Raw genomic sequence first — 12,173 nt, forward strand, 5'->3', positions numbered from 1 at the left:
CTTTTTTTTCCCAACAGATTTTAGTGGTGCACAAATATTTTCTATAACAATTTATTGTAATATTTGTTTCCATTATAGACGGTTTAATTTACCTAATGGACACACAAAATGTCAAGTACAAAATGTCAAGCATAGTACAATTTTAATCCATCTACAGATAAAAACATGAAAAATCTCCAAAAGTCTTTGCATGAACATGCTGCAGAAATCAGACAGAGCCAGACAGCCACAATAAGATAATGCAGTGTTATCAGAGCAGTGCCTGAGGGGGTACAAGTGACACAAGCTCCTGATGTGTCCTGTTTCTCTGTATTCGAAATGGCAACCTCTACTTCCAGCAATTCTGATTCAAAACAGTGCAGTTGTTAGAGACGAATAAGTACATCAATATGTTTCAGGATCAAAAAGGAAAAACAAACAAAAGTAGGGCACTGAGTTTCATGGGTAATTGGTGCAATTCTTTAGACGTGTGTGGAGGGTTCGTTGAAAATGAGTATGCACATAAATCTGCATTCCCCTACAGATAATATCCAACAGTAGGGTAAAATGTCAATTCTAAAATGTCACGCTGTTGATGTGTGGTACATATCTGCATTCGATAGATAGCTCAGTTTCCTTCTTGTTTCAGCCAAGGACCAGTAGTTTGCCTGAAGAAGTCTGTCCTAGAAAAACAATAAAAGAACAAAAATGTAATCAATATGAAATCCCTGGAAGCTTTTTTCTACTAATTTCTTTGGAATGCATAAAAACTTCAAAATGAGGTTCTGCATTTCATGGGCTAGGAGGTAAGTGGTCTAAAACTCATCTTAAAGCTGCACTGTGTAACTTTTCTCGTGGAGGGTCTACCATTTGCTCCTCTCCATGGAACTTATATTGCTTTGTCTGGAATGTTCCACAGTGAAGAATTAAACTCATCTATCTCCATGAAGATAAGCAAAAGCTAAACTAGGCCAAGAAACAGCTCAGATCTATGGAGAGGCGTCTCAGCACATTGTAAGAGTGCTTGTTTTTAATCAATAACAACATCTGTAATGGAATAAATGCAAAATATACCATGCTATGGAACATTCCAAGCCAAACATCCCCACACATCCCCATGGAGACAAGCAAGTAGTGGACCTTCTACCAGAAATGTTACACAGTGTACCTTTAACATATAAAGATATTACAGTTTGTGCATTTGTTTTTCATAACTGTGGTTTGAATAGCTGACAAAAGCGTGAGTGAATGAGTTGAGTCAGGGGAAACTACCATAGCAATGTAATCCAAAGCATTTTAAAACAAAGGAATAAACACAAATTCATTCTCACGATTTTCTAAAAATATTGTATTTTTGTGTTTCCTTTATTATCCTTTCCTCTGAATCATGTTTTTGGACAACTGCCTGTGGTCCAATGCTCCCATGTTGAGGAACTATCACATTCCAATGAAACTGGTTAGGGTTAGTCACCACATGGACGGAGTCAGAGCTTTACACAATACACACAATAAATAAGGGATTTGATGTTCTCACCAGTAGGAACCCCTTGACCTCTTCACACTAAGGATTAATCTATTTGGTGTACTTGCCTTTTTACTTTGCAGCCTCAACAGCCAACACTGTCATTAAGCAGAAATCTTCTGTCACTCCATGAAGATCTTGTCTTGCTATAGCTGTCATTCAAATGCTTTAAGGACTAAGAAAAGAAAAGTAAGCTAAGATAGAAATTTAATACAGTAGAAAGTAAATAAAATTATGTTTAAGTTGCTATATTTAGTATTACCATGACTGCCTGAGGCCCTTGATGTTCAAATTCACCAAAAGGGCAATCTGTAGAAAGCAAGAGTCGACAGTTAATGTGTGGTGGCATGAAATGTACAAATTGCTAATGTTGGCTAGTACAGTTTAATACATTGTCTCTCTGTCTACCCATCACACACACAATTCTTGAGCATATCTGCAATTTTAGAAATCTGGCTAACTATTTGAGCCTTAGAACTTGGTCCAAAAGTTGAGCACTAGACTTCAGAGGAGAATGTGAAGAATGCCCTGGATTTAGTCTTGATATTTTTGTAAAATTGGACAAGGCAGATCTAGAGTTTCTTTCTCTACTTTAAATCCATTCTACATACAATACTTATCACATTACGAATAATTGACTTTCTAGTCACTCCGTGATATGGAAGCATTTGGGATCCAGATGAAAGTCATAATTATTAGTGGGACATTCCCTGAGAACAGCCAAATGTGACTGGGGCAGTGCTGGGTCATGAAGAGGCCATAGACTTGAGTGTGTGTGTGTGTGTGTGTGTGTGTGCGTGCGTGTGTGTGCGTGGGCGTGGGGAGGTGGGGCGGTGCAGCACTTTGAAACACCTGTGTGCCTCTGACAGTTACCTTCAGCAGAGAGCTCTCTCTCTGAAGTTTGACCACTGTCCCCGGGGTCAAGGCTGGGGCTCTGGAGCTTGTCATGGCGCTCTTCGGTCAGGCTGCTCTGTGTGTCCCTAATGTGCAAACACAAACATTTGATACAAAAGCATTATATCTGTGTTTACTGTTAGATATGATGTACAACAAAAGAGAAACTGTTCCCAAGCACTTTAATTTAACCTTTTAGGTTCTACATTTAACACCTTGGATTAGTTTGCATAGACATACCAAATCCTTGGCTCTGGCCTTGCTTTATTTAATATCCCAATAAACCAAAACATAAGCAGCATGGGGAGACTTTTTACCATGTACTATGTAAATGTATTGCAAAATCTCAGAATTTTGAATGACTGTTTGTCTCTGGGAGTCATTCCAGTATGTACTGTTAAACAGCCAGTTTGTTCTTTGTACCCTCTCCCCAATGAACACTAACCCCTGCTATGTACTCTATGTACATAAGTAATAGAAATAACTTCCTTCTTTCTGACCTTTTACATGTATGCAGTGTATATTTATTTACCTATGTCTGTGCCACACTTTCCCCCACTTTCCTTCATCTAAAATTACATTTGGTCAGACAGATGTGTCTTTATGGGCCATGTTACCCAACATGTGACAGAAATATAGTCACTCAAAATGCCAAGGAGAGTTTATGTTCTTGAACCCAAGTTTCATAAAACACATACATCTGTGGTACCATGAGTAAAACAGTGGCATTCAATTGATTCAACTAGATTTAATGATGTTTGAAATATTTGGGTACTAATGCTAAATAACAACATTTCTTTAGGGGATGTACTCTACATTAAAGTCAAGGACAAATAGTGATATTAATAGAAAATGGTATGACCATGTTTAATCAGAAACCTCTCAGCCTGAATGGAGCAAGCATCTGTGAGGTTCCACTGCACTCCCTGTCCAAAAGATCCCACATGGTCTCCATCTTGTGTCCAGAGTCCAGCAGACCCATCAGCTGAAGCAGACAGGATAAACAGCCTGTCAGCCCTCTTTAAGACTTCCACAGCTATCACTGCTCCTGTGTGTGCCCTCCAGCAGTGCAGCAAAGGGGGGAGCTCGCTCACAGTCTACAGGTGAACAGAACATACGTACATGATAAGTAAAGACGATTTACTACAGACAAACAAAGTGAATCCTACCTCATTTGGAATATCAAGTCCATAGAGAGAGATGTCCCAGATGTGAAGCCAGCCAGCTGTGTCCCCAGAAACAAGTACAGTGTTTTCAGACTGGTTGGAGCTCAGGGTGAGAACACTTTCATCCGACTGGTCTGGAGCAAAGAACTGCCCTGTAAGAAAGATTTGGAGATTGAATTGGAGTTTAATCCTCAACAAATTCTTTGTACTCTATTGAACTCAGTATATGTATACAGTAAGTGCCTGGTGTAAATGCATACATCAGCATGGCTCCATAAACACATAGAGTAATTGCCTGCTGGGTTTCCCTACATGCTTTACATGTACTATATGCACATGTGTTTCACTCAGAGGCCCTGGGTCCCACACCACTAAACACAGATGGGACCTGGAAACAGACATAGCTGTGGGCTATGAGGAATGGTACTGTCTAAAGGCCAAGTGGACAGTTCAGCCTCACTGTCACTGAGTCTGGACTCCAGACTCCAGACAATTATTCAAACTGACAGATTCATGTCAGCTACTATAGTAGTCTATAGGTCAGAACAGACCTTGTCACTCAATGCCACTTCTTACTGGCACTCAATCATGTTTACTCCACAATACACTCACCATAAGAATGTGTTTGTCCAGTGACGCTCCAGAAGCAGACAACACCAGCCTGTGATGACACTAACACGCCTTTGTTTCTTAAACTTCTGTTCACCACTCGGTGCTGGAGGAATATGAGGCAATCCACCGGGGGGACACCTCTGTAAACAGATGTTTATAATGTTGTTTACAATGTTGTTACTACCACTGAATATTCCAGACCAAGTTATAGTTGATCAGAACCTAATACAGTCCCTGACAAAAGTCCTGTCGCTTATCCATTTTGTAGAAACAAAAGCTTATAACCTGACTTTAAATTAATCAATTGGTTTTAGAAATGTCTCATATGAAAGCTAAAACCCTCCCAAATTATGCTCAATATACTAAAATAAATTTGCTTCACTGAAGAAAGATTGATAATTTAATGAACACAGAAAGGTCAGATTTTGGCAAGACAAAAGTCCTGTCGCCTTGTCATATAATGCACCCAATCCTAGATTACAGCCTCACCTGTGATCAGTTACTGATCAATCAATTAGTGGGTGTGTATAAAAAGAACCCCAGCACACCAGACCTTCACATCAACTGCAACTTGACCTCTGACAACATGCCTAAGATCCATCCTGAGACCAAAGCGTTAATTATCAAGAGGCTGAAGACCAGATCCACTGCTGAGGTGGCTAACACCTTCAATGTGTCTCAGCGTCAAGTACAAAGAATAAGAAAAAGATCTGAAATGACTGGAGATGTTTTTGACAGGCCCAGGTCCGGCAGACCCCGCAAGATAACTGCTCGGGAGGACCGTTTGTTGATTCGAAAATCCAAGGCCAGCCCCTTTTCCACTGCAACAGAGCTCCACCAGGCCTGGTCACCTCAAGTCCCTGTGTCAACCACAACAGTTTGTAGAATTCTGTCTCGAAATAGCCTCCATGGTCGAATCAGTGCACAGAAACCAGCACTAAACAAAAGGCAATTAAAAAACCGTGTGGCATTTGCCAAGGCCCACAGCCTGCTAAAAGGATGGACACTGGAAAAGTGGCAGAAGGTGGATTTCTCAGATGAATCCTCGGTTGAATTACATCACAGCTGCCGTAAATATTGCAGGAGACCTACTGGAGCCCACATGGATTCAAGATTCACCCAGAAAACAGTTAAGTTTGGTGGAAGAAAAATCATGGTCTGGGGTTCCATCCAGTATGGGGATGTGCGAGACATTTGCAGGGTGGAAGGCAATATCAACAGCCTAAAATATCAAGAAGTATTAGCTACCTCTTACATTCCCAACCATAAAAGGGGTCAAATTTTGCAGCAGGATGGTGCTCCATCGCATACTTCTATCTCTACATCAAAGTTTCTCAAGGCGAAGAAGGTCAAGGTGCTCCAGGACTGGCCAGCCCAGTCACCAGACATGAACATCATTGAGCATGTCTGGGGTAGAATGAAAGAGGAAGCATGGAAGGCAAAACCTAAGAATTTGGATGAACTCTGGGAGGCATGTAAGACTGCTTTCTTTGCTATTCCTGATGACTTCATCAACAAATTGTATGAATCATTGTCGAACCGCATGGATGCAGTCCTTCAAGCTCATGGAAGTCATACAAGATATTAATATGGATCTCACAGCACCACTACTTAATTCACTGACGTTATGCAACATATTTTTGTATTTGAAGTAAATTATTTGTTCAATTTTCTGTAGGCGACAAAACTTTTGTCTTGCCAAAATCTGACCTTTCTGTGTTCATTAAATGAGCAATCTTTCTTCAGTGAAGCAAATTAATTTTAGTATATTGAGCATAATTTGGGAGGGTTTTAGCTTTCATATGAGACATTTCTAAAACCAATCGATTAATTTAAAGTCAGGTTATAAGCTTTTGTTTCTACAAAATGGATAAGCGACAAGACTTTTGTCAGGGACTGTAATGGTAGCAACCTCACTTTAGTTGCTTCTTACCCCAAGGATGTCTCTTTGCATAAACTGAGAACTGGAATTTGTGTTTCCAACTTCCAGACAATGATCCCTGCTTTTTGTGAGGCTGTGGCGGTAATGCCCAAAGCAGGACAATGTGCCAGAGCACAGATGTCTGATTTGTGGAGTTCACTCAACTTCCCGGAGCTGCTGGCTTTCACATGCAAATCCTGTGGCATATTTTATACACATAGGGTGTACTTTACTTTAAAATCAATCTATTCAATAAAATATGAATGTCTGGTTTTATTTTACCTTAGAGGATACTAGGTCATATTCAGCAATACAATGTCTGCAACCAACAGCGAACAGGTGATCACCATGGAAACACAACAGTCCAGTGACCACAGAGTTGAGAGGCTCCAGTTTGTGCAAGTTCAGACCATTCAGTAAGTTCCACACCTGTGAGAAAACTCATTTAAATATTACACCCTGTGTGTGAAGTGTTCTTTTCATTGAAGTTGTATGTGTGATCCATCACCTTAACTGTCCCATTATGAGCCCCAGTAATGAGCCTTCTTTGGGATGTATCTAGTGCCATGCAGCTCAGCCTTCCCTCTCCGTGAGCGCTGGAGATATGCAGTGTCTTCCTCCCAGTCTCCAGGTCCCACACACACACTGTGGAGTCAGTGGAGCCAGTCACCACCTGCTGCAGAGTGGGGTTGTATAATGCACAGGACAGGGACACCTTTGACCTGCCATCTCCTGACTGATCAGTGAACCCCTCTCCTCTCCCCACTCTCAGTCCATTTGACAGACTGAGCAGTGCCAGGTAATCCTTGCATCCCACCAGTAAATGAGGCGACATCTCATCAGGAAGAGGGGGACTTAAAAGCAGGAATGGGAAGCTGCCATGTTCAGGGATTTGTGCAGCTTGCAGACAGGGGAAATGTAACTTGATGGTTTTAAGACATTCATGTGTGGTGATGTCCCAGATCCTCAGCTCCTGTAACAAACACCACTTTATTCACAGTATATGATGAAAATGCGCAAAGATCTGTCCCCTGAGTAGGCATTGAGACACTCACTGCATCTCTAGAATAGCTGAAAATCTGTTCCACAGGTTGGTAAATTGCAACATCAATAAGTGCAGCGTGGTGACCTCGCAGTGTAGCCAGTGGACATGTGGTCACATATCGAGCCCACAACCACACTGCACAGTCATTGCCTCCGGTCACAATCAGCTGCAGAGGCACATTGTAGTCAAAACATTTGACTCCCTGAAAAACAGATGCAGACGTTGTAATGGAATAACACATATGAGCTATTCATTTGTTTTTGTTCAGATGGGCGCACAGATAACAACAAAAAAAGAAAAAGAAATTATGAATACATAAAAAACTAAGGAGACAAAAACAAGTCTTTATAGGGTTTAGTAAGTGGTTGCTTCATGATTCATTGGTCTAGACAGTCATTACTCAAACATTATAGTGTTTACTACATTTCTGTTGTTGACTTACTCCTGCCATAGGGACCAGAAGCTTGTCAAAAATATACTGTGTAACAGAGTTGTCACGATACTAACATTTCAAACTCTATTTCGATACTAAGGAACAGGAAGGAAGGAAAGAAGAGGAGAAGGAGGGCAAGATATCATTTCAGGACATTATATTAGAAGAAAACAAAAAGTTTGGTCTTACACTTGTTCTGCTACAGCTCAAAATCTTTCTAAAACTATTCAGGAATGATTTATTCCTGTGCTGTGAATGTGATTTTTTTAGTATTGATATCTGCTCCATGAGTATGGATAAGCCCTTTTCTATACCTAATTAACCACAATAAAGCATGAACAAAGACTTAATCCATAATGAACAAAGTATGTTATGCTATATTAGTAAGACTGATTCAGGCTAACTACATAATTGATAGTCTAATTCAAACTACTAAACCCTAAACTCTTATTTAAGAAGTTACTAAGCCTACACCATTCTTAATAAACTATTATAAAAGGTTTAGTTATTATAAAGTTACCACATCATGCATTACATTAAAAATGTCAACTGAAGCTCTCTCACCTCCCTGATTTTCCAAATATATGGATTTTGCTTTTCTGACATACTGACGCAAACCACAGAAGTAACAGAACTCTCTGAAGAAGTCATGATCAGAGCGGTACACATTTCAAACATGATCCTGGTGACTGGATCTTGGTGTACACTCGAGATATAGCGATAAGACACAGTTCCCTCATGGTCACTAAGATGCTGCGAGGAAGAGATCAGAGCAACATTTGTAACATTTGTAAAACTTTTGTCTCTCTTTGAATGTTTCAGTATTTACATGAAGATAGATTCTTTGAAGGCAGTTCTCTTTCTTGGTCATGTTGTTGAAAAGGCGCTTGGTTGGATTTAGAAACTGCAACACATGAATCCCTCCCATTTCATCACCTATTAGCAACATTGATGGTTCAAATGGATACTTAAAGAAAAAGAAAAAAATGAGATACTTTTAGATATTGTATTGGCAATCTGAGAAAAAAAGAAAAAAATAATACCTGGATATCATACCAGTAGCAAATAGCAGTAGGGACACATGGAAAACCTATAATAAAAAGGCATTATCATTGTTGAACTATTGAGCTCTTTAAACTTGGGCAGCACAAAATATTGTAAAAGTATCGATATTTCAATATTGGCTGACACAATAATTGATATTGCAATAACTAAAAGAAATCACAATAGCACCAAGCTTGACCATCTGACAGAAAAAAAGACCTGTATTTATTATTTCTCTAAATTATAAATTTAACAACCAAATCACATATCACACTCTTATCCAATATCATGCAGCCCTAATCTACACACAGTCATATACATACCATACAGATGGAAGTCCTCAATCGCATTAGTTGTGGAGACATTGATAAAGTGTATGTCCCTGCAGTCTGTTGAAATGGCCACCTTATGTGCATTCCTCATGTACACAGCATCAGTGACCCATCCTTGGAATCTTTTAGTATGAGCCACTTCCTCTGTTGGATCTCCAGCAAGCTGACGGTAGAGTGCAAACACGTGATTGAAGTAGCTTTAACTGTAAAAGAGGTAAACGCATGATTTGACTTACCTTTAGAGTTTTAGTGATGTTGAGGCATTTGTTCCAGACAGTGACCTGACCACCTTTACTGACACTAATGTAACGCAGTGTAGGGGGTTGGAAAACAGCTACGACACGAATTGTTGGCTCCCTCTGCAAAAGTAAGAATAAAGAATAAGATTTTTTTTTTAGACTACTGGAAAAGCGAACAATAGCATTAGGTCAAATTAAAAATGACTTCTTTGATTGGTTCTAGACTGTATAAAATGTTGATTATATTTTAAATGTATAAATCATGAACCTGGCAACAATAGCCATAGATCTCTTTTCATTGATTACAGCAACAAAGTCCATGTTACAGGACCCAAGCTCCACCCCTGGTTAGACCAATAGGCTAGGCCTATCTAGATATGGCACTATAGGTACACCCAGCATTCAGCATGGCACCTACTAACATAAACACAGACTAGACAACTATTTTTCTTTGCGTAAGTTATATGATTTCTCATCATTTTGACTTAACAGCTTAATCAATCTTAATATAACTGATTGATGATAGTTTTTTTCTTTCTTTATATATATATTTTTTTCTAGCTAACAGGCTAACAATCAAATTCTCAAATAGCCTACTAACTAATTAGCTCAGTGCTTACTTTACAAAACAAATATGTTATTTACAAATCATATATAAATATAAATGGAATATGTTTTGATTGTTGTACATCATTTTGCTGTAGTTACCTGGTTGTGGGCGCAGTGCCTGTACACGGGCTGTGCGTCCTGCAGAGCTGCGGCGGGGACAGAGGCCCTGCACCTGTCGCTGTACTCCAACAGGAGGTAGGAACACAGCTGCTGCCAGCTCACCTGTCCCGTGCAGCATATGTCCACCTACATATCACGCACATTAGTTCATTATCATCACCATCATCTAATGCATGACATAATTTAATGAAAACCAAGCCTACCTCATCAAAGAATCGCTTGACCCATCCATCCCCTGCAGCAGTCCCAGTCACTAAATGAATAACTTCACTAAACTCCGCAAACCCCATTTTATGATCTTGGCTTCTGATCCTTCTTTTCCGGCCACTTACTTCATTTGTTCGCTGTTTGTGTTTAGCGCTGGTGAAAGCATCCCTCAGGAGCTGCAGGTGCTCTGGGCTTAGTTTTTCTGATGGGCTTAATCCAGTAGCGGCATCACTAAGGTTAAACAAATAAATAAACAACATTCAATTAATAAAATAATCAATAAAAAAACAACAACAAAGAAACAAAAAACAATTACGATCACTCAAGGTCTACTAGTGTGCTGCTAAAGTATAAAAAAATTTTATTAATTATTTATTATCAGTTTTTAGAGCTGTAGTGGGACTTTGGCTCCCTGTTGTGGCAGGGTATGAGTACTACAAGACTCTACTTCAGTTGTTCTCAAACTTTCTTTGAACTTCTTGTAGCCCATGTTGTATCATGAAGTTGAAAAATGTCCTCTACACTTTGTGTGTGGTCTGCAGTGCCTGACTTAGACAATAACCACATAAACCACATAATGTGCATGGCCCCATTTAGTCCAGTAAAGGTGTGCATGAGTGGCCTTTCTTTCTCAGTGAAATCATAAAACAATTAAACTGTAAACATTTGCATTAAAAGTAGTTCTACACGTTTATTCCATTTAGGGTTTAAAGGTCTTCAATAAAAGCTTGCAGGGTTATAAATCATAGCAGAGGATAAAACAATGACACATCTATAGGCTCATCATGGATTACCGTTAAAATATGGTGTTTAGTAAATATAAATTATGATTATAACTGTAGCGGTTAATCAGAATATCTGGGTAACTAATAGACTAGTATACTATGTTAAAATAATCACTGTTTTAATAATTATTAATTGGTATTTGGACAATACAGACTCTTGACAGTAATATAAAAAATAATGTGTAAATGTGAAATTTAGATGCATTTTTTTTTTACCTTAATCTGGTAATGTATTGACCTGCAGACTACTAAAATAATAGTTGAAGGCCTAGTTCTGACATTTTGCCATATATGCCTTTTCTTCATATTGTTGTAACCACAACAAAAAATGATTGAACACTCACCAAAACCTTCTGTGAGGAATCTCTTTCTCATAAACCAACCATGGATTTTTGTGCTTCTTCAAGATTTCCATAGCAATAGAAAAAATAAAAATAATGTAACAATAAAAAAAATCTTCTGTATATTTCAGTTGTATAGGCCTAATAAAGGCTAGTAGCAGCTTCCCATTACCAAGCCCCTCACCAGTCTGAAGCATTCATTGAACTGGTCCACGTCTGACTGTCTGGGCTCTTTGTCCATCACTTTCTTCTCATGCAAATCCGATTGGGCCAAACAGAGCTAGAGGTCCTCAAACAGGGAAGGAATGTCCATCGTACAGGTCAGTAATCTATCCGTCATGTTTCTGTCCACTCACTGGGAGACAAGAGTCAACACATCACTAGAATAGCTGAGGTCTGCTGGTGTTTAAGAAAGCTCCGAGTGCCTGGAGACCATCAGAGGAAGTTAATGATTGGAGAAGGCCATGTTAGTTGTAACCCTCTAGAGTTTCACTTTACACAGAGCCAGTACTGATTCTAACAGTGAAGACCATAAAAATACAATTTCTTAGAATGTTCAATAAAAGCTCTCCAATTTGGCCTAATGGTGTTACACGCTTGTCTCACTGAAGATAGATTACTTTAATACCTTACTGTGGAACATTCCAGACAAAATAATAATGTCTCTATAGAAACAAGCGTGTAGGCTGAAGTTACATAGTGTAAAGTTTTAGAATCTATGAATGAGTAGAAAAAAGTTTAACCAATAGCAGTGGTAGTATAAGTAATTATACCATCCCAGCAGTAGCAGTGGTCTAGTTTGTGGAAGCAGCTTGGATTACCTTTGTTTTGACATTTATTTAAGATTTGTATTTTTAATTTTTTTTTTTTTTTTTTTTAAGATTTGTACATTTGGATAACATCTGAATTACTATCGAATTTTAT

At 39.0% G+C, this 12,173-nt stretch overlaps 1 protein-coding gene across 1 annotated transcript; it reads right to left on the minus strand.

Moving 5' to 3' along the window:
• Window positions 1-223: 223 nt before the first annotated feature.
• On the minus strand, window positions 224-11,490 carry LOC110159708 (WD repeat-containing protein 49). The gene is made up of 18 exons (XM_055150521.1): window positions 11,422-11,490; window positions 9,896-10,042; window positions 9,185-9,307; window positions 8,940-9,111; window positions 8,616-8,662; window positions 8,402-8,539; window positions 8,137-8,325; window positions 7,150-7,341; window positions 6,603-7,067; window positions 6,377-6,523; window positions 6,107-6,291; window positions 4,174-4,313; window positions 3,565-3,713; window positions 3,275-3,492; window positions 2,375-2,481; window positions 1,764-1,810; window positions 1,570-1,676; window positions 224-662 (listed from the first exon to the last, which is right to left on the minus strand). Exons 1-17 carry the CDS (start codon window positions 11,488-11,490, stop codon window positions 1,587-1,589), a joined length of 2,625 nt encoding a protein of 874 aa, XP_055006496.1. The 3' UTR covers window positions 224-662; window positions 1,570-1,586.
• Window positions 11,491-12,173: the final 683 nt, after the last annotated feature.

This window comes from Boleophthalmus pectinirostris, unplaced genomic scaffold (assembly GCF_026225935.1).
Source record: "Boleophthalmus pectinirostris isolate CB_2022bp ecotype Guang Dong unplaced genomic scaffold, ASM2622593v1 HiC_scaffold_14, whole genome shotgun sequence".
NCBI lineage: Eukaryota > Metazoa > Chordata > Actinopteri > Gobiiformes > Gobiidae > Boleophthalmus > Boleophthalmus pectinirostris.